At 39.3% G+C, this 27590-nt stretch overlaps 1 protein-coding gene across 1 annotated transcript in view; it reads right to left on the reverse strand.

Moving 5' to 3' along the window:
• gli2b (GLI family zinc finger 2b) overlaps positions 1-27590 on the reverse strand; it is an 81367-nt gene that overhangs the window by 13366 nt on the left and 40411 nt on the right. Inside the window, exons 3-8 of the mRNA XM_060885571.1 lie at positions 21729-21834; positions 13431-13624; positions 10685-10888; positions 4553-4754; positions 2129-2318; positions 517-627 (exon numbers count right to left, since the gene is read on the reverse strand). Of these exons, the coding sequence (XP_060741554.1) occupies positions 517-627; positions 2129-2318; positions 4553-4754; positions 10685-10888; positions 13431-13624; positions 21729-21834 (1007 nt within the window). The remainder of the gene's footprint in view (positions 1-516; positions 628-2128; positions 2319-4552; positions 4755-10684; positions 10889-13430; positions 13625-21728; positions 21835-27590) is intronic.

Consider the following 27590-nt stretch of genomic DNA (forward strand, 5'->3'; position numbering starts at 1 on the left):
CAGCTGTAGTTCCTGAGTCTGGTCTGTATTGACTTTTCTCTATATATTTGCATTTGTACTTTGACTTGTCTCAGTCTTAGGTGTTGGTCTCAAGAAATACAGTCATGTCTCGACCAACAGCATCCAAAACTAACATTGGTACTGTCTGTTCTTTTCACATGCTCAAAGTTTGTCAAGACGTAAGTCCTTGTTTTAGAAAACAGGTTAATCATTGGTGCAGTGCATGAATAAAGAAAAGGATTTGATGGCTTTCAGGACAGCTTTCATTAGAACACAAACTTGACTTGGCCTTGACCTGCTTAAGACCAAACCTTGATTCGATCTCACTTAGTCATGGTCTTGGACTTCACAGTGGTTGGTGGTCTTCACTACAGCTTTATTGAGAATTGTACAGTATAGTGAAAAAAAAAACATCTAAATTTCACCATGTGTGCTTGTAAGGCCATGAACACATTAATATTTCTGTAATGGGCATGAAACATACTGTAAAAAGAAACAAAGGAAAAAGATTTTTACCGGTGAGCAGGGTGAGAGAGGTCGTGAGCTGTCCAACTCCGTTTTAACCTTTGACCTTTTTGTGTGCATCGGGTTTACTGTGCTGCTGACTGCTGAGTCACTACTCGTGTTCTGTTGAGAAATAAGAGACAGAGAGAACTTGAAGAACTGAAGAGTTTGTTAGGCTAACCGCAAAGTCATTAATGAGCTGAACATTGCAATAGACGTCTTTTAGGAAATTCTCTAAAAGGAAAAAAAATAAGAAAAAGTTCTAACCGAACACAAAAGGCAAGTTTTCATTCTGTCATAAAATATAATAGCCAATTAGGATCTGGTATGCAAATGAAGCCCATGTAGTACTTTGTATATCAGAGGAAAGTGTTCTAGACGATTTTTTAATCTGCACCCTCGTACGATCTAGACTTGAGGTCATGAGGGTAAAAATGTAGAGTGGCAATTTTTTTAAAACCTTTTTTGGTCGTCAACTTTTCACAGAACTGCCACATTAAGCAATTAATTATTTGACAGAAAAGTTTTATGGATGACTTTTGCATAGTAATCAGAAGATTTCATACTATTCAAGTAAAGGAGCTGCACACACACACACACACACACACACACACACACACACACACACACACACACACACACACTGAACTCATCCCACTGTTATTGACTGAAACAAGAAACTAAAGCTAATTAATCCCAGAAAGTGACACATCATCAAAAATAGCTGAAAATTGATCGTAAGCATTATATAAGGCAATAGGTGAAACCTTTTCTTTTTCATTTCTGTATCTAGTTTGATGAGTAAGTAAGTGGCCCACATTGTCAAACTGGGACTTGCCTATTAGCCCTGTTCTTTAGTTTCACAGGAAAGGATTTATCTTCCTTACAACTATAAAAGAACGGTGATCTCTCCGGTGAGACAGATACTTTTAAAGAGTGATCAGAGCCACACACACACAAACACACACAAACACACACACATTTTATGAAAACTATGCAGAATGCAGTTCTTAAGGTAGCGGGAATCTGTGCTAATTATGCATATAAGGTCTAAATGTAGGAGCCTTTACTGAAGACTCTGTGTGTGTGTGTGTGTGTGTGTATTCCAGACTGAGGGAGTCAGCATATACAGGAATTAGAGACTTGAAAACCGTCATGCAGGGGGATTTTAGGCCACAGATATGATAAGTGCTTTTGAACAAACACATGAAAGCCACTACAGAGGTCTCAGAATGGGCAAGTTAAAGCACACACTCTCTAAACATGTGGTTACAGATGTTACAGATGTAACAGATGTTACAGGTTCCCTCTGTGACCTCTACCCTAAAGCTCCTGAGGGTCAGGCTTATGTTAGTTATGTAAGTTACAAGCACGTCTTACACTGAAGAAGTAAATGAGAACGAACAGCTTGGAGTGATGTGTGCAGGAAATGAAGTAGTGTGTGATTAATATTGTTAACGTATACTGTGTTATTGCTGTTTATTAAGAATTTGTCTTATTGCCATGGCAACTCTGTACTCAAAACAGCCATCATCATACTGATAATGGTGAGCCTGTGAGAGAAAATGGTATAAGTGTGTGTGGCACTGTAGTTTGTATATGTGTATGTATATATGTGCAGTACCTTAGTCTCAGCTTCATTATGTGTACTAGCGCTCAGTCCCGAGCTGGTGAGTGTGTGTTGTCGTGAGGAGAAGGTGTGAGACGGTTGCATGAGTGGAGGTGTGTGTCCAAAAGGACTCAGGCCTCTCTGCTGGGACAGCAGCTGTTGATACGCCACCGGGTTGATGGAGTGATGGAAAGGAAAAGAAGGGCTAAAAGAGAGAGGTAAATGGAAAAAGACACAAAATACACAGGGATAAGCACTCGTTCCACTTCGTCGTAGCCCACATCTCTGTAGCGCAATACACGAGCGCCATATTTCATGTTACTGTCACAAACAGCATAATGAGCAATAAATCTCTGCAGACATACACACAGAGCCTCAGATAGAGACAGGCAGAAATATCCGGCTGGAAACGAGCACTCTGTAGGATAACAAAGTCAAATTTCTATAGAATTCATACATAAAATCCGACACTGACCAAAATGCTGTGCAGTGAATTCACTTTTTCATTCAGTGTTCTAATGAAAGTGAAAAAAAAAAAAAAAACATAATTCAGTTCTGTAAATTCAGTACCGACTTGCTTAAATATGGTTTCTGTGGAAATATCAAAGGAACTATAGAATAAACCATGTAAGGAATGAAACACTTGTGGTTGTGGTGTTAATGTAAAATAATCTAGGACATGGTGGTGTATTGTGTCCCGATGTGAGCGGAGTTACTAATACAACCCTGAATTTGCACACCGTGCCACCTATTATTCCTCATCCCACAGAAATGTACTTAATATAAACAAATTAATAAATGACGTCGCCGCTTTTTGGAGTTTCGAGTTTGAAGCAATGTTGTGCAGTTACTAGAGAACTTCTTTTACCCATTTTTACCTTTTTGCACTGAAGTTCCATTCGAATTATCAGACGTTTTCAATCAGTATAATCAAATTAGAATGATATATAATAAATTATCTAATCATTAATAATCATTACAAATTAGAAATATATATAATTAAAGAATTCTTTTTCGCCAGTATAAAATTAATCAAGACACTGTTGGCTTTCAGTGTGAGATGTTTTTCCCTCTGTTGAGATAACCTTACATAGAGTTTTAGTGTTTGAAGATAACCGTTTCAAAGTTTAGATGATTGTGAATAAACACTCAGGGCATCTCAGAGAGCAGAAATGGGTTTGATATCATAATTTACTTTGAAGATAGAAGCATTTCAGTGTTTTTTTTTGTTTTGGGGCAAATGTCTGTGAACATTTTGTTTTTAGTAAGCTAGGTAAGAACAGAAATACTTAAAAAAAATACAAATTCTTAAAGCACAAATGTCTACTTTCATATGAGCCTTTAATCACTATTGTAGAGTGTGATATGACAAAGACATTCAATGATAAAATAAAATAAATTAGAACAATAAAACAGGAAATTCCTGGTATATAGAATTAAGAAAATGTAGTTTAAATTAAACAGCTAACTCAATATATACATTTCATGGTGGAAAACTTACTGATCATTACAAAGTGCTCAAACTCAAGACTCCTTCCATAAGTGTTAAATAAATGTCTCTTAACAGAAAACCTTAACTATCTTAAAAACTCTTTTGTTTTGTGGATGTTGCACAACATTAAACGTATCATTGATCAGCTGCTCTGTCTCTCTGTGCTTTTATTTTCATCTTCTATTTTTCCATTTCTTCCATTAAAGCTGGATTGGTGTCGGATCTAATGATAGAGCAGCCGTGACTCTATACCTGCTTTATAGGATATTGCCTGTTTTACTTTAACTATAGCTTCTGCTCTAGTTTATAATGATGTTTTGAACAATGTGAATCTGTTTTAGAGCCACTGTGCGATTTCATGACATAAAAACTGAATTGGGAATGAAAATTTTGTTATTTGTAGGTAACAAACCGGCACTAAAAGGAGAAGTAACTGGCTTCTTTTAGTACTTTCATAAAATGGATTAAAAAAAGAATGTATTTTTTTTAAATGAATGTGTATTTATTGTCCACCAAGTATCACACTTAAATGCACTTCTTCTTAAAATAATCTAAAAAAAAATGACTTTATAAAAAAAAAAACTTTATACTATTACTTTATAAGGAGCACAGGGTGTTTTAATCCTGTATGGATGTGGTTGCTCATTGGTTAAGCTGTTGGACTACTGATTGAATGATTATGAGCTTGAATCCCAGGGCCACCAAGCCACTCCTGGCCCCTCGGCAAATGAGATAGGTTAAGGGCGTCTGCTAAACGCCATACATGTAAATCCTTACTTCTCTTCTATAATTTCTTTCTCTCTGGTTTAAATGACCTCAACATTATTTCTCTATAATGTCCAACTCAACTTCTCCTAGTAAACTTGACATGGATTTGTCGTGATTTGAACATAATAGGTTACATCTGCAGGAGTTAACAAGGTAAGTGATTCACATGGTTGTTTTACCTGATGCCTCCGACGGAGAGATGGCCGTATGAGCTGCTAGCGGCCGAGCTGGAGCGCGAGTTGTTAATGTAGGCCACTAGAGAGTTGGGAGAAGTGCGAATCATCGTCTGTAGGTCGATACTGGAGTCTGAAAGTGGAGAGATGGACAGAGCTCTCTTCCGGCTTAGTCTGGGTGTGAGGCGTGGGCTGGGGAAGCGTGACACTGTACAACACACACAAAGACGTTATGGAGATTTGTTTAACACCGTCCATATTAATTGCCTGCTTCAGGCAACAAGGTCAAGATTTTTTTTGTTTACCTGTAGGTATTTTTAGTGTTTTCCAGTAAATAAAACAATAAAGCAAACTGAAACATTTTGGCCATGCCCACTTTTGGGTTCAAATACGAACACAAATCCAGCCTCAGATACACTCTTCTGATTTATGGCAAGTTCTGCTCTACCTCTGTGGACTTCCTCGCCTCATCTGACGCTCATGGCTAAGCAAATTTCGCCCACGTCTCTCTCCCATGACCAACAACCCTCATCACTTTATCTAATTTATTCCCACTAACCTATTTTCCTTAATCCCCACATTCCTCTGACTCCCGGATAAAGCCGATAGTGTGCCGTCTTTCCTAAGTGTGCCGTCTCCTACCAGGGGAGCCTCTGATTGACTGATCCTGAAATATTATTCTCTATTATTCTCTGTTTCTCCAGCTAAGAAGAAATCTATGGAGTCGCTGCAGTGGCGGATTGCATTGTGTCATTTCCCCATACTGCCCACCTCCGTGCTATTTTGGGTTGTGTGTGAGGAGCGTGTGTGCCAGGTGAGACAGCGTGATCGATGCTTGCACACTCTCTCCCCGACACCCAGCCTCCCTGGAATATAGCACAGCCCTATCAATAAGTGCCAGAGATTGTGTCTTCGCTAATACTGTAGCCGAAGTCCGACACTGAGAAACTCAACTAGCACAGATCGCTTCGGTAAGAGAGAACACAACAAAGCTCAACACGAAATTCTGGGATCACACCGAACCATGAAGGAACACTGTTCTGATATGTTGAATTTTTTTTATTTTTTTGTTAAAATAAAAGCTAAACAGTGCAATCAAGTATCTTTATCAACTTCATCTCCAACTCACAATGACCTCGTTCTGATTTGAACACGACGATTAATCATTGCCTATAATTTACTGTAATTATTTAGATAACTATCAACTGTTGCAGGCGTCTATCGGTTTGGATAATGAGGGCAATTTACAGGATTCGTCAGAATTTAAAAGGGAACGAGCAGGCAAAACGGAGCAGGTGTGTACTCGTCTGTTGTGTTTGTGTGCATGTGTGTGTGAGTGTGTACGTGGGAAATGTATGGAAAATTTCTTTATCGTCTTTATCGCAGCCAACAATTTTAGGTTAGCAGAAGGTTTTTTTTAAAAGTTAAAGTTCTGGGAACACGGAGCTTCAAGATACTTAACAAGGCTATTTTGGATCGTTTAATCTGCAAACGTTTTGTGCACTAACATTGTGTATATTTGTGCTGTAATTGCAAAATGCATACATGACAGAAAATCAACAAGAAATAAAGAAAATAAAAATAAAAAATAAAAATATATAAAAACACAGCAGCAAAATGAATATCACAAAAGTGTCAGTAAAAATATTTTCTGTTGAGTTTTTTTGTTTTGTTGCGTTTTTTTTTTTTTTTTCTGTTATGTTTTGGATTTTGCCATTGATCCTTCTTGTGTTGTTGCTTTTATTGTGTTTTGTTGCTTTTGTGGTTTGGTTATTGCACTTTTTGATCTTCTGTGGTTTATGATTTAGTTGTTGTTTTAATTTAAATTGAATTGAGTGTGTTATCAATTGTGTGTGTTTTTTTTTGATGTTGCATGTTAAAAATCTCTTCAATTTCTTGAATTGCCATTGCATTTTGTGGTTTTGTTGTGCTTTTTAAAAATCACAACACTTCAAACTTCAAACTTTGACAGAACTCATCACAAGCCATAATACATACACAGTAAGTATTATGGCTTGTGATGAGTTCTGTCAAAGTTTGAAGTATTCATGGCCCGATAAGAAAATCAATGACAGATTGAATACATAAACATCTAGATTTTTAAAATAACTGCTAAAGTTTCATGATAGCTTTATAATTAGTAATAATTAGTCTTTACTCAAGTCATTTTTATCATTTGTAAATGCTTGAAACAGAGTACAAACTCGCCTTTATGGCCAGTCGTATTTAAAACATTCGGTTTTCTTTAATTTGTTAATGTTTTAAATGCATACAAAATACATTAAAAAAAACCACACACACACACACACACACACACACACAGACACACACACATATGTGTATATATATATATATATATATATATATATATATATATATATATATATATATATATATATATATAATAAAATAAAATCACCAGTCACCAAACTGGGGCCATTTTTTCATATGTTGAAAATCTGCTAAAAGATTTTTCGAGTATTCCGTTGCTGAATCAATCTGCTGAAATTATTTCCTTTTCCCGATCCAAAAAGTGACTAAATCAACAGACACTTTCACTTCGACTCTAAACGACACAAACAGACACATTTGCTATAAATTTATCTAAAGTTCTAAAATTAAGCTGTTTTTGCTGTTATATATTGCATATATTTATAAAATAAAGTCATTTACCAATTTTACATTTAAATTTAGTAATTTAACCTTAGAACAAGAGAAAAACAAGTTTAAGGTTAAAGGCTTTGGTCAGTGAGTTTTTGGTGTTCCAGAGTAAAAAAGTCTGTATTTTAACTCAACAGGTGCGAGGCATTAGTGCCGGTGTTGGCAAATGCATGTGTGAGTATGTGTGTGTGATTAGGGGTTGTAACCAGAAGCTCTGGCAACCGGACGTCCATAATGATTCCATCACATCTGGTGCCAACACAAGCAAGCTTACACAAACCATTCCTCTGTGTGTGTGTGTATGTGCGTGTGTGTGTGTGCATGCACATTCCCTACTGAGCTCACAGCTAATAAGTAATCCTCCAGCTTTGTAGCTGTGAAGGTCATTACTTTTAGCATGAGCTAATGGCTCTCTGTAATTATAAAAGCATTCGTTTCGGCACTCGGGCCCCTACCAGACGTTTAGCACCTAGAACATTTAGAGGCTGCACCCTATATTATTAAGACACCAGCAAAATTCATGCACACATGACATTACTGATGTTAGCTGTGATTTCCCTTTGTTTTAAGAGGATGGACCAAAAATACACAAGTTTACACGTGTGTACGTAAAGATTATATGGTTAACTGCGCTGCCTTGGTGTGATGCCTTTACACTGAGCCTGTTCTGGTATTTGCATGCCATTAATGGGGCGAGGGGGAGTGTGTAGGATGCGGGCCGCTCAGCCTTGGCACTCATATTTGTCTCTGTTACGCCCTCACCTCAGGGGAGATGTGTTTATTAATGTGCCACTTCCCTTGATAAATGGCCAAATGGAGAACTGGGCGTCGCTTGCTCTGTGCCTCGTGATACCCCCCCTCTTCCTGCAACCTTAGTGATTTATGTCAACAGAGACCGCTAAGAACCTGCTGGAACCCTCTCATACTCAAAACCCTGTATAATCCCCATTAAAAAAAGAATAGAGGAACAGTGCAAGGACCCAATGTTTCCAAAAACCCCAGGAGAAACTATAACGTGGAGAACAGCACAGTTCAAATGGCACAGTAACAAAGTAGAACCAAAACCTATGAAATGTACCAAAATGTACCAAAATGTACCAGAACGTTCCAAAGTTACTAAAATGTTTTACCAGAAGAAGCCAAAACATATCGAGATATAACAAAATCTAACAAAACCTATGAAAATATACCAAACATACCAAATTATACGAAAACATACCAAATTATTCCAAACTGAAATGAAACATTTTATAATATTCCCAAATATCCTAAAAGCAATAAAAACACACCCAAATGAATGCAAAATTACCAAAACTATCCCAAAAACAATAACAAAGCATAACAAAACCTACGAAAATGCACCAAAAAAGCATATGAATGAAATGAAATGACGCTAATAAAACATCCCAAATTGTACCAAAAAGGAGCAAAACATATCAAAATGTACCCAAACTTTATTCTTCACGCCTTCTAATCTTGTATTGGGAGTATTATTAGTGCCCTCAAATGTTATCGATATCTAAAATTATTTCCACCACTGATGGAAAAAAGGTTAAAACAAGTGGTTTTTGAACTAAACAGTATGGGTCTGATTTGTAGTTTTGTTTTAAAGCTCCAAGATTGTTTTAAAGCCCTTAATATAACACTTTCTTTCTTCACAATGCTGTTACAAATGTAAATTGTTGAAGCTGATTCCGAAGAGAGACACTCCATAAGTTTGGTAAAACAATCAACACAGCCATGTTGGGAAAACCTTCCACTGAAGAATTGGGCTTATATTGGGATTAACACACAATATACATACTGCATATAGGCTTTCTAAGAGAAAGTGATGTCTACAAAGTCTCATTTTCCAGCCAATGTAAAAACTGTCAATTTCCACCCTGTTGAATACGTACCATTCACACTGAGCTCAAGCTAATCAGAGGCTAGTTTCTCAGGTCCAGAGAAATCAGGTCCAGAATGACTAGGACATCAAGGAAAAGTCAGTCTAATGAGCCATTAAGCCATTGGTTTAACAGGTCAGGGTTTTGTTTAGGGTCACGCATCATGCCACATGACTGAGGTTGGATGCAGACGGTCAGCATGAAGTGAAGGAGAAAAAAAAGCAGGCCCTGAGACCCCATGCGAGGCGAAGCAGACAGAAGCTCAGCTGCTATTTGTTTTTGTGAGTCGACTGTTTGGCCTATAGTAAAGTCTGAACAAATATTTACTCAGTAGCTCACAGGGTTAGTGAGCTTCTGTGTTTTATGACATTCTTCTTTTTAAATCAACAATTTTTACTTTCAGTACTTGTTTTGGAAGTTTTTATAATTGACAGGTTGATAGGAAAATAGACAAAAGAGTTAACAGCTTTCAAAATGATGAACTGTGAACGACTCATCTGGGATTTTTCACAATTCCCAAGACTGACACGTCTCCCTTCTCCACTACCTGGTTACCATCTCCATTTCGGGTCATGCAATGATTCCTGATGGCTAGTTTCATTAAACAGTCGTTGATGGATGACGTGACGGCTGTGGCATGCTACAGCTCTAAGACCCGCTCTGAAAGAATCAGCCTGTGCTCCAGACGCCGGTCCCCTTTTAAGGTGACTTAGGAAGTGAGAGATGAAAGCAGGCATTCATTATGTTAAACACACGCACTTTCCTCAGAGGGAAACACTCTTATAAATGTCAGAGCAGCATGTGTGTTTACAGAGAGCACTGGCAGTGACAGTGGGAAAATACTGCACATGGAGGAGCCACCTTAAGTCACTTGTGAGCGGAATATTTTCAAAAGATCAGGATGTGTGGTTAGGATTTATAGTAGATCTCACAGGAAGCATGTCTGGAGCGTTTAGCCGATTTCTTACTGACCTAATGTTGAAACGTAGGAAATGCTATCATTGCTAACAAGGTTAGGTTTAGTACCTTTTTGTATGAGTTCACTCATATGAACCTGAACAAAAAAACACCTTATCTAAAGAAATGCATACACGTTTAAATTCACAGATAAATCCAGATTCTATGAAGGAAGTGGTAGCGAGCATCTGCTGAATGCTGTAAATATGAATATACAAATGGGAAACATTCACAACCAGGCACACACCCTTCCACCTCTTTATTGTCATTGTCATTGTCACCTGGCCCATATTTATTACATATTGAAATGTGATTGGCTGCCTGAATATATATATATATATATATATATTCAGGTATAAACATATTATTTTTTAATTAAAATGTATTCCTAATGAACAAGATAGAGGCTGTTGGCAAGGAAAAACTCTCTGAGGTGATAATTATTGAAGTATAATATTAGCGAATTTACTATTTTAACTAGATAGATATTCTGGCATTTTTACATAAATTGATAATTTTACACTTGCACTGTTATTTCAATCTCTATCGGACATTACTTTCATGTAATTCATACCTAATACATGTTTAACCCTTTTATGCATGTATACTTTCTCCCTCATGGGCTAAAACTCACTGTCCATGGGGTTCATGTAGTCCGGGAGGTAACCAGCAGCAGCAGTGGCGGCGGCAGCAGCAGCAGTGGTGGATCCAGCCACAATCAGATCTCCATATGGACTCCTGTGGCTCGCCATCAGGTGGTAGTAATCAGCTGAGTTGGCTCCGGGAGGGGGAGGAGGAAGACCGAATAGCCCACGCTCTTTCAGGTGCTCATGGGCGACTGTAGAAGGTATGAAAGAGATGGATAAGAGGAGAGAGAGAGAAGAAACAGTTTTACATAATAACAAAAAAGCAAGCAATATAGTAACAAAGAATTGGTTTGGAAACTGTTAGGACTCACAAACAAATCTATAAAGTAATAAACAATGACATCTGGACTAGTAAATCCTAAACAATTAAATCTTTAAAGGAGCAGTTTGTATTTTTAGGTATGCAAGAAGACTGACAAAAGAAAACATATACAGAACGATTAATAAATGATCATTACTATTATTATTATTATTATTATTGTTGTTGTTGTTGTTGTTGCTTAAATTCTTTTAAAAATAGTCATTGTCAGCAGGTGGATTTGACTACGTTGTTTGAATCAGATTTATTGTTGACATTTTTCCAGCCCAGACTGAACCTCTGTCTCCCAGCTGGAACAGCCATGTTCAATCCAGTTATTTTCCTTACTAGGCACCTCATTTACAGCAGATCATTTCAACAAAGGGGGCAGGAAGAAAGGGGAGACTTGTCAACCTTTTGTTCATTGCAGTTTTAATTACAGACAGAATTACAAACTGCTTCTTTAATTTGTTCTAGATCAAGTGAGGCTCTCTGTTTTCCTCTTATTTTGCACTTGTTTTTGGTAGGTCAGGTTAGTCCTGTAGTCTTATGTCACATGTATTCCTGTCTGCTCCTTGAACAGCTCATTGCTTGGACTGTATTCTGCCTCACTAGTCTCATTACATAAAAGCATTTACCAAATGAACAAATAAAGAAAAAGGTAAACATAATGGCCAGGTTTACAGACATCCATCCAGCTGGAAACAAGGGAGAAAACAGAGACACATCTTTAGAGCTACAAAAGCAATGCACTGCTAACATCTGCACTTGGTAAAGCTCGGTTAAAAGTGTCAGGAGCAATAAGAGTGTGAGGTCCAAATCTGCTTTACACACTCACTTGGCCATACCGACCATGAGCACAGCTTGCCATATGGTTCACATTTGCATACAGTTAAAGTGTATTGGCATTATCGAGCTCCTGCTGCGCCCTTGGAGACATGTTTGTGTGAAAATGTGTGTATATGTGTGTATGTGTTTGTGTACGTGTAGGAACTTATTGAGTTCCTCATTGAAAAAAAAATTACTACTGATTTCTCACAATTAGATGTGAAGGTGTTTGAACTGAGGTGTCTCACACTCCTCCATCTGTGTGTAATACTGCGGCAAAAAATTGAGGAACCCTATAGTAAAATTACACTGCATTTTAAATCACATTTGTACACGTGGGCATTATTATGGCATTAAGCTTATTAAGTTTTTACTCACCTAAATATAATGCCAAACCTGGTATGTCTATATATTCCTTTGGAATTTGAAATATGTGCTGAAAATCAAAGCCTTAATTAATCACATCCTGAATATCTTAAAATATCTGCCTGCTACACTTTGAGCAGGGTCACTTGTATCGGACCATAAAGCTGAATAATCAAATCTCACATTCAAGGCCATCTCCCCGTTTACAAGATAAAATAAACTCCACTATCTCTCTCCGCTGCTATCCGGCGTTATTGCTGTCAGAATCTCTTGTGTGCTGCTTATTTAAGTTTTAAAGCACAGTCCCATTACTGTCGACAGACTGTAAAAGGTGATTTATTTGCTATTTGGCCTGTTCACCTGTTGTTGTAATTCAGCTCTGAAGATGGAAGAGTCAGTGAGAAAGAAAGCTTAACTGCCTGCAAGCTTTTTACTTGTTTTTAGCACCTTCCAACATGCATTATCGGACATGGTACGGTTAGAAAAGCTGAAAGTTCTACTTTTGGTATGTTTAATAAATTCATAATATATTGCAGTTGCAAAATACCCACACCCAGATTGAAGGAAAAACTGCTCTGATGCTAAATAGATTTATCAAGTCAATAGAACTGAATGTACAACTGGCTACACAACAACTTACTAATTACAACAAAACAAAAACTGAATTGAAAATGATATAAAAATGATTACACTACAATGGAAATGAGCTTAATTCATAACTTTGAACACTACAATAGAGCTGACCTAAATAGAGTTAAAACTGGCTCATTCTGCAGCAGAACTGAACTGAACTGAAACCAACTACATTACAACAGAACCAAATTGAAATAGACTAAAATATCTGCTATACTACATAACCGAATTGAATTGAATGGAGACTAGCTACATTACATCACCAAATTGAATTGAACTGACACTAGGTACACCATAACAGAACCAAATTAAAACCAGCTAAACTAAAACCAAATTAAAGTGAACTGGATTAAATATAGCTACACTGCAACAAATATGAATTAAAACCATAAACTGGATTAAAACCAGCTACACTATAAAATCATCAAATTTAATTGAACTAAATTGAAGTTGGCTACACAAGAACTCAACTGAATTAAACAGAAACAAACAAAAAAACATTATACTCAGTTCATGCAAAGTAAATTAAAGTGTGTGTGTGTGTGTGTGTGTGTGTGTGTGTGTGTGTGTGTGTGTGTGTGTGTGTGTGTGTGCGCGTGCATGCTCACCATCTGCAGGGCTAAGCCCACGAGCCGCTGATATCATGGAAAGTGTTGGGCTGCTGTGGACTGTGCGTAGGTAGTGTTCCACATGGGGTGAGACATAGGGGTGTGGGGGACTGAAGGGCGACTCAGCCGGGCCCCCTGGTGAGAGCCGGATCAGGGATATATCCGAGATAACTGGACTGCCTAATGTTGGAGCGCTGTGAAAAACAAAAAGGTAGATGCTGGTTAATAAGCACCAAAAATTTCTAATAAGACAAGTGACATCTTTAAACATCATCTGCAAACAATTAGGACCAAGAAAGAATGATTGTTTTGTGTCATAGGAAGCTTCAAAAATCGAAACCACTCAATGCTCTGGTAAAATTCTCCAAGGAAAGGTTCAGGCACATACTGAGGCATATGATAGATCATGTTTGATTCTTCAGCTTGAGGCAATCTTCTCTACATAACAGCAATAAGACCCAAGTCCCATCCTGAATGAAAGCTAACTTGTATCATGTAGTCCGATCTGCTGTGTCTCTGCTTCATTAAATAACATGAGGTCATGTCTGCTGGTCTCGGGCTAAGATCTGGATTTAGACTGAGTCTCAACATGCAAGAGCACAGTGGGGGTGTTGTGTGATACTCCCGGCAGATCTGGGGTCATACTATTGAGTGTCAATTATGGTCCAATGGCTGGACTGTTTAGGAGCTTATTATTTTGTTTGAACAATCAAATCTCAACCAACTTTTAAAAGGTCTCCTTTTTGCACTTGAGAATACATGGGTACTTTTGGTTAGTTTCTGTACTACTCTATCTGACTCCTTTATTTCACCAGATAATAGGCTAAAGTAGAAGATCATTATAAATTGAAGTCAATGTGTTTTGAGACTATATGAATGGGCACCAGAGAAACTACTGAGGATGAAAAAGTTGCCTATATATCTGGTTACACATTATCCTTATCAGCCATGGTTGTAAAATCCTCCCTCCAGAACCCTGATCCAGTTACATTTGGTTTGACATAATGTCGTTTTACAGAGATGTCTAGATTAAAAAGGGTTTATCCAAAAGAACATGCGATTCTGATATCAGGTCTTCAACTCACAAAAGCAACAGAGCTTTCTCAGATGCCAAGCTTCATTACACAAAGCATCTCAGTTCTCCTTGCCTCTCCGTCTCCCCCACTCTGAGAAGGAAATGATTGCACTGTAGTTAAGGCAGCCAGGGATTGCAGTCACTCAACTCCCCCCTTCACCTCATTCTTTCTTTAGCTGAGGCTGATTTTCAACCCCACTAGTCTTTTTGATGCTTCCCAGACCACACAAAGAAGCAGTAGGATATTCATTTGGATTGAAAGAAACTGTTCGTTTAAGGCCTGCATGTCTCCTGGGCTGTTTTATTAGCTTTTCATTTCACAGGGCTGAGTTTTGCGTAGAATGCTCGGTCCCCACAGGGTCACAACACAGCAATTGGCCCGAACTCATAGAAAAAGAGCCTTTTCTTGGGACCCCCTTCAGACTGAAGGACAAAAACAGCTGGCTGTGGATCTTTTGCATGTATTATTCTATATTTTTTTTCCCCCTCTTAGTCCCTCTCAAAAAAATGACTGGCTGTACCTTTAAGTACATAAGGAAGATTCTTCAGGTTATTAAAGTTGATATTTAGCCACTAAGAATTTAATGATTCAATGATACCAAGAAAGCATCTCTCATTGCCTTTACTTCTGTACTGGTACGAGACTGCCCTGAACCCGTTCACTTTCCACTGAGTGGCCACAGACTTCTACATTTTTTTTTTCTGAAGCCTTCCAGTTTGCACATACACTTAGACACACTGAAAAGACTCCAGTGTTGCATGCCAGACAGCTAAACTCACAGAGCCAGGCACAGCCTCCCAACCCCTCAACAACATTAATCTAACATCCTCCGTATGGATGTGATCTAACAGATCTGGCTTCAGAATGATCTTATCTGCCTTGAGCAAACTTACCGGGTTCTAGTCCAGCACCCGGCACTCCATCAAACTTCCCTGTCTACAGATAGGTTCATCTCATCTGACAGTCGTCCAGGAGACACGAAAAGAAAAAAAAAAGCCCAATTCCAATGCAAAAGCTTCGCTATTTCTCAGGAATCTCAGGGTTGTCATAGAATGATGACATTCAGCTCTTCGCCTGGAATGCATCTCGATTTATGAACTGTCTGACACAGTAGACATGTTGTATCGATGAACTGATCCCGTCTGTTCACGTTTTCCACTAGCTTGACATCATTAAACTTTATTAAATTGGTCCCCAGCCAGTAAGTCATTAGTGGCTGGGATATGTTCCACCCTGTTTTAACAACACGATCACTTGAATTTTAATGTTGGAAAATGACTGAGAGAGTGTTGTGCAAAAAGCATTTCCTAAATAGTGTTTTGAATTAGTGTGATGTCAACAAATAAACAATATGTGCCCCAGCCTGGCAGAGACTTTACAAATAAATATTTGTATGATTTTAAATTAGCAAATTGAAATTCTTAAAAAAGAGGAAACACAATCAGGTCTGTTACAAATTAGAACTCCAATTTCATTTCCTAAAATTAAAAATCACAGTAGCTTTTCCCAGCATTAGTGGTTAGTTTTCTACAAAGAGAAACAATTCAAGTTACTTGGGCATCAAATCTAGGCATTGAAACAAAACACCAGGAAAATATAGTACATCAGAAACTACTAGATTTAACACCCTACTATCGAACTACATGATATAGCCAAAAATATTTAAACACCTGAACATCACACCTATGGTATGCGTGTGCCTTCTCCAAACTTGTGCTACAAAGTTAGAAGCTCAAAATTGTCTAGAATGTCATTTTTTTATGTCGAGCATTCATTCCAATTCATTTCAGGCCAAAAATGGAGTTTGCACCTAATTTGGGGTTTCCACAGTAGTGTTTAATGGCTCCTATGAAAAAAGACACTCAGCGCTTTAATAATTTGTAGTTTTTCACCAGGATTTAGTTTTTTCCTAGCCTACTATGGGAAATATTTAAAAAAAATTCAAAAAAACATTTTAGTACATTTATTAATCTTTAAAGTAATCTTGGGGGGGGCACGGTGGCTTAGTGGTTAGCACGTTCGCCTCACACCTCCAGGGTTGGGGGTTCGATTCCCGCCTCCACCTTGTGTGTGTGGAGTTTGCATGTTCTCCCTGTGCCTCGGGGGTTTCCTCCGGGTACTCCGGTTTCCTCCCCCGGTCCAAAGACATGCATGGTAGGTTGACTGGCATCTCTGGAAAATTGTCCGTAGTGTGTGATTGCGTGAGTGAATGAGAGAGTATGTGTGTGTGTGTGTGTGCCCTGCGATGGGTTGGCACTCCGTCCAGGGTGTATCCTGCCTTGATGCCAGATGACGCCTGAGATAGGCACAGGCTCCCCGTGACCCGAGGTAGTTCGGATAAGCGGTAGAAAATGAGTGAGTGAGTGAGAGTAAAGTAATCTTTCTAAGATGCCCCAAGTGCATGTTCATGAGTGTCAAAAACCAGGAAGGTGTTGTGGTGTTAGGAGATGTGGTAGCTTTGCGGTCAAAGTGTTTTAAGGTTTTGAGTCGAATCCCGGGTCCACCCAGCTGCCATTGCTTGGCCCCTGAGCAAGACCCTTATCCCTCAATTGCTAAGTTATATAAAATGTAATAAAATGTAAATTGCTCTGGATAATAGTGTGAGTGTTATCTTTAACCACTAAAATTCTGTTTAGGTTATCCTAAAAACATCTCACACTGAAAGTGTCCTGACTAATTTTATACCAGACTTGAGCCGATAAAATAAATAAGATGCTTTCTGTTCCAATGGCGGGATAGAACACCAGTTTACTGGTAAAAATGGTTAATATTTCCCTTCTCTGGAACTAATGGACCCAAATCTGTTCCGACATGACAGTGGACCTGTGCACAAAGCGAGCTCAATAACGACATGGTGTGTCAAGGCTGAAGTGGAAGCACTTAAGTGGCTCGCTGACCGAAATTCTTTGGGATAAACTGGAAAGCTGTGCCAGGCCACAATTTATAATGAAATGTTCAACAAACACATACGGCATAACTGGACAGATGTCCATATACAAACATGGTCAAAATAAGTTCAAAATAATTAATGATTCAAAAGAATCCAAGCCTTTTTTAAGCTCCTGCTAAAGAACTCTATGCTATTACAAAACTTGGTTAGCTCCACAATTTTCCTCCACTCAACCCTGTCTTCTTAATGCAGCAGAGAATTTGCTTTTTTCAGAAAAAGCAGTGTTCTGATCAAAAGCACAGAATTTTATCCAGCAGAAAAGGTAATTCTCTGAAGAGGAAAGTGCACATAAACACACATTTACTCCTACTTTGCACTGACTTTATCTAGGTGAACTTTACGCAAGCCATTAGAGAATATGATTGTGGGGATGTTTTCTCTTTGATTGGAAAAGTAATGGAGCTGTTTGTTAAGAAGTAGTAATAACAATATTACTGCTTTATTCCTGTTACTTGGTGCTCACCTGGAGTAATAATTCTGCCATCTTGTACACCAGTCCACACTAAGAGCTAAATCCTTTTCTCTGCCTTCTATGGTTTTCTTTTTAGCAAAGTTGGCACCTCAGAGACCGATACCTTTATATGGACAATTTAGACTGTTGTGGAATATTTTTTTGTGATTTAATTGCCATGTTTTTGGAATGTCTGATGTTTCCCACTGAGAGTAATAACAGAATCACACTGCAATTACACCATAGACAAACAGCTTTGGTTTTGATAGTCAGCAATCAGTCTGTGTCATAACACTGCCCCATCTAATAACAACGCAGACACGATGGAGGGTTTCAGGTTTTTTTTTTTTGTTCCTGAGCTTTTGATGCCAGGCTATTGTTGAGGACGGGCTGCTCTGCCAGACTCCTGGGACGAGGACATTGTTTCAGGTGCCCGTGCTGGTGTAGCATTCATGCCTGGCAGATGGACAGTGCACCTGTTTTGGCATTTGCCAGGAAGTCAGGTGCCCATGTGAGCCCATTGTCTGGCCTCTCAGGCTAATGGAGGCCTGAGCCTCAGCCTTAATACCCATTCACAAACGCAACAGGGGTCAGGATCATCCATAGCTACATCATGTGGGCGCCTGGCACCGCTGAGTGTCATCTTCACACTGGGTTGGGGTTTAAATCTCTCAGTACGGAGTAGCGGATGTCCGTATCACATGCTTTGCACTTATATTATATAAATTGGGACATATAGATATTTTCACATGCTTGTAGATTATACTTTATATTTGTGTGCTTGTGTGTCTGTTTTTTTGACAAAGATAAATCATAGTGTGGCACAGGCACGGCTATAGCAAGGGGACACCAGTCTGATTTAGATAAATCACACCTTCTACCACACTCCAACAGTCCACACACAGTCCACACACATGCACACACACCTACTTTCAACTACACAGAGATGCGTATACAGAGTTAAACACATGTAAATTTCCAAAATTGCACACATCATTAAGCACTTAGGCAGCACTTGTGGCAAAGAGTGTGTAACACCGGTCTATGTTATTTCACACAAAAAGATTTTCTGTAGCCGAATATTTTAGAACTTGTAATTGGATATTCAGGAAATGTTTTAGGATATTTTCACGTTCATTTCTTTAAGTCAGAGTCACTCAATGAAATAAGAAATGGGTTCATATTTATTGCTGAACTCCTTTGCTAGAAGATTATCAGGCTTGTGAAAAAGCCTAAATTGCATTTCACTCCAAGTAACATTTCATAACTTTTCATATTTTGTGACTTTGAGCAATATTTAGTGGTAAAATATATGAATAAAACAAAAGAAGAGATTTGGAATTTCTTGATTTCCCATCATTATCCCTGATTTATTGTGCCATGACCACACGTTAATATTAATATTAACTAATATTGGCTGTACGTCATCATGATATAACCACAAGATACCAAAGTCACATGCTTGAACTGAGTATCTTGAGTCGAAGATTAAATATGCTGTGGGAATTTCATACTTAAAAACATGACCTTCAGTTAATGATTTGGTGGGAACAGTAGAAAAAGTCTATTCACTCAGAGAATTCCCTTAAGGTCATTCTGGGCTAACGGTATATCTATGGTCTAATTCAATTGATTTCACTCTGTATCAACTACAATAATATAGTAATAGAATAAAATTGTTACCACAGGTTAAGTAACTCGTGGCAATAAAATATCTTTAAAAGCTTTAGTCAGTGCTTCAGGGTATTTACCGTGGCCACACCTTATTAAAAAATAACTACCGTGTCGATTTAGCAATTCTGTCAGAATGCGGTATGTGGGATGATATAAAATATATACTGTAAATAAGACATTATGAGCCGATGATGTCTAGTGCTGGAGCAGTCCTGCATGCTTCCAAACGATTTCTAGTTTATCATGTGGGAAAAACTGAGCTTTCTTAGTTTAATCTGCTTCTTACTTACTATGGTGTATCGTATCAAGTGTATTTACTATTATGTCCTATAATGTGAGTGGATAACAGATATTCATGTTAATTGATATTACCCTAAAAGGGTATTTGATGTGTCCCTCCATAATAGAATCCATAAAGGGTTTTTGTTGAACAAGAGGGTCACACTTTCTGAAAAGGACCGGGAAGCCTTAAAAGTCCCAGACAATTAATATTAACTGCACACTTGCAGAGATAGTTTAAAAAATTCATTTTACTGGCAAGTGATTTTAATTTAAGGTGCTTGAATACACTTTGGACCAGTTCTCCTGAAGCTTACTGGAGGTCTCCAGTAAAAATAGAAAAAAGCTCTATCAGACATCATGCTACATTTCTGTCCTCGGTTCAAAGCCCTGTCTTCAGTTCTGCAGTGTCTAGTCCTTTGGCTGCGTTCTCTCATTGAGTGGCGAAGAGCACGGGAAGTGTGTGTCAACGCGTGTGCATCAGCCCATGAGACAAGTGGGTGGCGCACTCCATAGCCCCCGGCCCTCTCTGTCTCGAGAATTCCCACAGTGCTCCACCGTTCCACTCGTGAGATGAATCACCCCATCCTCTGTCATTCCAGCCACTCGGAGAGGCAGCAAACGTTTCTCTTGCAGGGGAAAAAAAAGCAAGCAAAGTTTCCCAGCGTGGTTTGGGTGACAGCTCTGACAAAATAACCAGCGGCCTCATTACGGTATATGCAAACAGTGATGAAGCGCACTGTATGGAGATGTCATGTTAGACGATTAGAGCAGGGACCTCTGACACGGTGTGCCGAGACTGTAACAAAGTGGCTTGGCTTGCCACAGGCGACACCGTGCTTAATTTGCTGCGCAACGTCCCTGTAATTAGATGAATTTGGCACAGGCAGAGGGAAAGACAGCTAGATCAAAGCCTTGATGAATTAGGGGTCCACTGTCAAGATCACATCACATTAATCAAGGTAGCCGAGTAGTACGACACGTCCATCCCCCTACCCTGTACTCGCAACTGCTTATGATGAATAGGCTCCCTGCTACCAGGCACACCATATGTATCACCATCAAAATCTGTGAATTTAAATGTAAGAACACAACTTCCAGGATTGTATTGATTTATTCGGCCCCTTTCTTAAGATAAACCTGCCTTAGAGGCAGACCCGGTTTCTGGCTGGGGAAAATAAAGTAGTTTGACTTGAATGTACAGTACTGACAACAAAGTGCAACTTCGAAACTTGCTTGGCCCACTTCAGTTTGTACAAACACAAAGCTCAGAGATGGAAATTCATATGGGACGTGTAGAACGACTGAGGTCTCAAGGTTACCCTATATTACTGTCAAAGTCTAGGGCAACATTTTTGACCATGAGGATTTGGTTATGCTGGAATAAAAAACATTGTGCTGTCCTGACCTAGGATGAAATCACTGAAAAAAGTCATGTTAATTGTAAGAGAATGTCAGCCAGCGTGTTTCTCCTGGAGTCTGGGAGATGCCAAATCACTGAGAATCTCCATGCACAGTGTAGATTGGAAAGGAAATGTTCAAGATGTTTGTACGTGCCAGTGGTCAAGTAGACGTCTGTCTTTGATATTTCATTTGCCTGTGACTGGGGAATTACACATTGTCTTGGGTTTCAGTGTGGGAAAATATATCAGTGATTCGAGGAGGGAAAAAATGCTAGTCAGAATACAGAGCTAGAGTTAAGTCGTATCTGTTGAGCATCTGCCCCGTCAAACTGGATTCTGATGACTTCACGGTCTCAGACATACGTCAGAAGCGCACTGGGTTTGCTTCTGGCTTTTCACTGGGACTCAGACCTGAACTAGCTATTTGGTTAGTAAGAGACAGAGTACACAGACATGGTTACTTACCCATGCAAGGGGTGAAGCCCGTGAGGTTCATAGTGGTATCTTCCTTCGTGGTGACGTATGTCGATGGGGATCGGTGTGTGGAAAGTCGGGAATATATGATGAGGCCCTGCAGACAAGACAGAAAGACGAAGAGAGACGAAGAGAGAAAAGTATCGAGGGAGAGAGAAAGAAAAAAATCTGTGAAAACTTCAAAAAAAAGAGGAAAAAAAAAGAAAAAACTTTCAAAGCCAACCACTCTACAATAAAGTCGAGTCTCAGAGCAGGCTGAGCAGTTTCGTGTAAAATATTGGCACTATCACACAAGAGAAGTGGAATAAATAAATAATCAAAGTCATCCTATGAAATCCTACATCTTAGACATAAAAGATATCCAACTGGGCTTTCGACAAAGACCTGCAGCCAGACGTTCTTTGAACTAGCGGGAATGATGGACGCTATCAAGGAGAAGCGCGGCCTCGACACAAACCGGAGTTGACAGCAGGGGAGAAGCTTTGCTCTGGCCTGTTGTAGTGGTGCAGACTACACAACCTTCCTCGATCACACATACACACACATTCATACACAAATACCCACATTCCCACATCTTAATGGCCCCAAAACAAGGACAAACCCATCTGTTAGGGGAAAAAAGGATATGTGAGATTTATTTTTCGAAAGGAATCATGAAAAGATGCAGTGGTAGAAACAGAAGAAAACCCTCTGATGCCTTTGAAATCAAATACAGCCTCATTAATAAGGAGTGTGTGTGCTGCTTAGCAACTTTTTTACTAGGCAATGCCGTTGCGCATGACGCTCAAGCTCGTTTATATGAGCTCAGGCATTTTCTTCATTATGGCTGCTTTTGTGGGGAATTTTTATTTGGAATGAAAAGGGATCAAAATCAACGCTTTCCTGTAATAAATACTCTCCTGGCTCGGGATGGCCCATTAAATCCAAGCGGGCCTTCATTAGCTGTTGTGATAACGAGACACCGCAGTTGATCTTTTGCAGGACCAAGTTTGTTTTTAGTGCCATAACAGTGTGGTTTTTTTGGAGTCTTAAAGTCTTTTACAGAGTTTTGTTTCTAATTAGCGTCAGTGTTCCTGTAAGTCCTATTTCTTTCTCTATCTCTTTTTTTTGTTGCTTTTTTCTTTTCTCTTCACTTTGTTCTATGAGAACATTAACACCACTGTTCAACTCACTTGGCACCAGCACCACAGATCGGGTTTCTTAGGCTTTTAGCACTCGGGACTAATTGTAAAAGGCTGACATGTTGACATGGAGGATTAAAAGACAGGAGATGAGAACGAAAGATATGAGGCTCGCCTCTGATGGTTTCTGGATTGTATTAAAATTCTTCAGAGCGAGTGGGAGTTTGGGAGAGGTCAAGGGTCACGGATCATTACCTATATCCGAGGAGCCTGGGAGGGCCTCAAGGGGGCCAAACACTCAACAGTGGTATGAGTCAGCACTCTCCATCTTTCTCCTCTTGATTGATCCGTGATGGCATGACGGACAAGCCCAGACCGAATGCCAGGACGTGACTTTCTTTTCCATCTCGTCTTTTCCTCTCTCAGGGTCTCATCACAGTTAACTCTGGTTTGTATCTAAAAGCTTTGTAAGACCTGCTGGGTTTTACTTATTACAAGGTTCAGAGCCATAGAGCCTCTGAATAGTGGGTTTTGAGATACGTTTACAGAGAAACCTTACAGTGTGCATATCTTATAGCACATGAGAGTGAATCCAACTTTTACAGTGTATAAATGGTTTGCCATAATTGCGCAACAGGCTTTCATGTTTATATTGTTGTACAACCCGGTGATTAGCTGAGCCTCAAAGCTGCAGAGTTGGTGCGTGACTTGTTTTAGTCATCCTGCCTCTCTTTACAGCGTTTGTCATGGAAAATGCCCCTGGTCAGGTTTAATTGATGCAAAACACCATAAAACGCACCTGACATTCAGAAAAGAACATACCACAACAATAACCGTGTGCAGCTGTTAAAAACACTACACTAAGACTGCACTACGTACGGCACCGTTCAGATTTGACCTTTGAGCTGAAAAGCTTCCTATTAAACCACAGTCACTTCACAACCTCCCAGCAGAAGCAATGCTACACCATACAATGGGGTCATGTGATTAAACCCAGGCCTTGATGCTTTCTTCAGCCTCTCTGTCCCATGATAAAGGGCAGGGGGCTCTTTTTCAAGAAAGCACTATAATAGAGCGCTGAATGTGAGTGTGCTGTGCTATGGAGTGGATGCACGCAAACAGCTTCATTCAGCTCCCGGTCCTGGTTAATGCCCCTTAACTAATGCTGGGAGTGAGATATTGAAGGGGTGATGGGGCAGGGTGTGGGGGTGTGGGGGTGAATATGGTTGGGAAGTTGGTAGAGAGAAAGCACCAGGAAGAGCCGAGACAAAATAAGAATGAACTAGTTCAGCGAGACACGAGTTGTACACAGCACAACACAACTCACCACAAGTCATTAAGATTAATCAAAGGAGTGCATGTATTGCCAATCTTAAACTGAACCACTGTGGAAAAAAGGAAGGGAGAAAAATGGAACTGTAACACTTTATAGAGTGTAGAAACAGAACACTTTATAGAGTGTAGAAACAGAACCGTACACGCCTTCATTAGACACACAAATGTACTAGAGCTGATAAAACACACCTGGGGGTACCAAACTTTGTAATAAAACACATCAGCTGTGATGGGAGCGACCGGGAATAATCACACGAATTCTCTGTTTCTCTCTTGATTATGTGAGTAATATCAGCTTAAATATGTAGTTACACAGTAACTTCTTGTGCCGTGAGAAATCAAGTAATCACATCTGACATCATATGTAAATAACACATGCCCTTCTGTCAGAATGCGATATGGGGGATGATATAAAATATATACTCACCACAAATAAGTTAATCATGATTTATTAACAAACACATGTAGAAAAACATGCATGCCCTAATGCACAAAATGTAAAAAAAAAAAAAAATCATGTTCTTTATATACTGTATATATAACATTTTGACATGTTTAAATACCTTTTATGTAAATTTTCCATGGGATTCATACAGAAAGTTCATGTGGCTTTTCAGCTAGAGAAAATTGTGCTAATGAAAACAGCTATAAGTAAAATTATGCATTTCTTACAGTGCTTTCATAAGTTAGACCATTTTTTTAGTCTCACTATCAGAAAACTGAAAAACAGCAGCATTCCTTTGATTAAACAAAATGAGCTTTTGTTTGGAATAAACGAGTGTTTTTTTAAAAAAAAAAATTATATATATATATATATATATATATATATATATATATATATATATATATATATATATATATATATATATCATAAGGCCAAGAAAATCTAGTCATTTCTTTCTGACACTGTAATCAGACCCAAGCCAGTTTTCTGTTGTCCAAGCTTAAAAAGTAGTATTAACGAGCATTAAAACCCTCCCCACTCTTTGTCATTAAGGCTCCACATTTCTCCACACAACCACCATTCATCAGAACGCTGCCTCAATTATCCGCATTAGCAGTGTTATTTCCAGAAGTCACATTTTTCATGTCAGCCTCTTTGTCTGGGCCTCTTAGGGGCCGTTCGGCTCGGATCTGCCGCCCCCCGGAGGAGGCTTGGGCCTCTGGTACGTTGCGGCTCTCCGTGCGTGTCTGTGGATCCACCAGGTTGGGTTATTCGATCACATGGACAGCTTCATTGTTCCGGGAGAACAAAGGCGAGCGCTCTGGAGAGTTCAAGAGCGCCGTTTACCTGCTTCAGTGAGCTGGGTTCCCTGGGGGGCCACGCTCAGGCCCTCACATCTATTAGTCTTTGGGTGATAACATTTGTTTTAGCATCTGGAGGGAATGGACTCACTTTCTCACAGTCAGTCCTGGGCACCGTGCTGGAGCTGGAGGCCTTTCGTTCACACTCAACGAGCTTGAGGAAAGACTTAAGCTGGAGCTCAGTGGCATGGAAATAAAGTCATGGCTAACCCTAACCCTAACCCAGTAGGGGTTTACGTGATCTATTAGCCAGATCTGTTAAGTGCTTCAGATATCTGTATCTATATTTAGATTTAAAACCAAAGTGGGCGTTGCCAAAACACAAGCTGTTTTTTAAAATACAAACCATAACACTATGCCTCAAAAAAAAAGAAAAAACAGAAAAAGCCCCTAGAGGTAAAAAGAAACCAGTGCTGTCAGCATGGTCTGTGAATCCTGGCTCTGACTTCCTCAACCTCAGCAACATCATTAAAGTTCCTAACTGGTTTCAGCAGTGTGTGGGACAATTTTTCTAACCATGCAGTAATTATTGTTGTTTTTTTGTACACATTCAACGGATTTCCTAAAATATAACATCCTCATCCCTGAACAGGCAGTTACTAAGGATGAATGAATGAATAAATGAATGAACTTTGCATGCCATGCTACTGAACATGATTCTTTCTTTGTACTGTGTGCTACATGTTTCACCAGTCACTCACCTGCAGGAAAGTTATTTGTTTGTTGTGTTCCACTAGATCCAAGTTCCAATGACCTCTCGTCTCTGTATGGCACTTGAACGTTTCTGGTATGAGGTGTATTATTATTCGTATCTATATTTGTTTATGTACACAACACATCTTCTGTTCATTCAGTTACATCCCTAGTCCTTAATCTCAGCTCCCTGAGGAGCCCAAACTCATCAAACCTGCTTAACTAGACTACACAAAATAGTTCATATACTCTGTCTAAGCATTAACAAAGCCTTTAAAGATTAAAGAGTTTATTTTACTGTAACTATAACTATTTAAATCACACAAACAGGCAAGTCTTGCCTTTGTGCAGCCCTAATCCTTGGATCTACAGCGCTAAAGTAGTTCCACCTTATAGGAAGTGCTCAATAAGCGTAATGATCCTCCGAGAAGGCCAGTCCTTGGCAACATAATTAAAAGGCTTTCTGTCTTTATCCAGACAAACAGGAGGGGAAATTAGACAGGAAATTCCTCTAGAACAAGCTGGCCAGAGGCTTAACTACACATCATCATGCCAAGCATTACACACCACCAAGCCCCATGTCGCAAAGCATTCTGGGACATGCCAAGGTAACGCAGGGCCTCTGGCAGGTTCAGAGACTCAGCATGCAGGTCATTACATAGCTGCCTATTATTTTTTTAAATACATCTTTTTATTTATTTATTTATTTATTTATTTATTTATTTATTTATTTATTTAAGCATTTTACAGGATATAGCATCTTCATTACCTCTGTGGGTTTGAATCACAGGGTTAAACGGATGTCTGAGACTTAAGGCGCTGACTTTTTTTTTAATAAAAGTGCTCAGCTAAAAGTGACCGTGAAGTCCGCAGGAGGAAAGAGTTACAACCGAAAATGTGTTTGAGCTGTAAATGCAGGAAGTCCAGCCTAGGCTTCGCAGCTGCAGGGGCAAAAGGGCAGAGCAAGGCGACACTTATCAGCGTCCTTCAGCTGCATCTGGGTAAAAATGCTAATAAGGTCCATGCATCATCGTGCTTTGGATAAGAATGCGAAGAAAGAGAGAGAGAGAGAGAAAATGGCAGGCCTCCTCCTTCCACGGCATGTTGTTAGCATGCTGTTTGTGTAATTTAGGTACTTAAGACGGCAAGGGTCCGAAAGACTGATTACACCATGCTGTAATCACATAGCCCCCTCTACCTGCTGATTTATCGCTGCTGCTCTTAATAGCTCTGCTTAACACACAAGTTTGTCCAGATTAAGTAATTACCTTTAAGCAAAAGTTTATTATCTTTAAGACTGGCGCTTTTGATAAAAGGAATGCTATGCGGAAGAGAGAGTGGGAGAGAGAGATAGGGGAGAGGTGCTGAGCGTGAATGAATGAGAGTGATAATTAAGAAA

The sequence above is a fragment of the Tachysurus vachellii genome, chromosome 1, assembly GCF_030014155.1.
Source record: "Tachysurus vachellii isolate PV-2020 chromosome 1, HZAU_Pvac_v1, whole genome shotgun sequence".
Classification (NCBI taxonomy): Eukaryota; Metazoa; Chordata; class Actinopteri; order Siluriformes; family Bagridae; genus Tachysurus; species Tachysurus vachellii.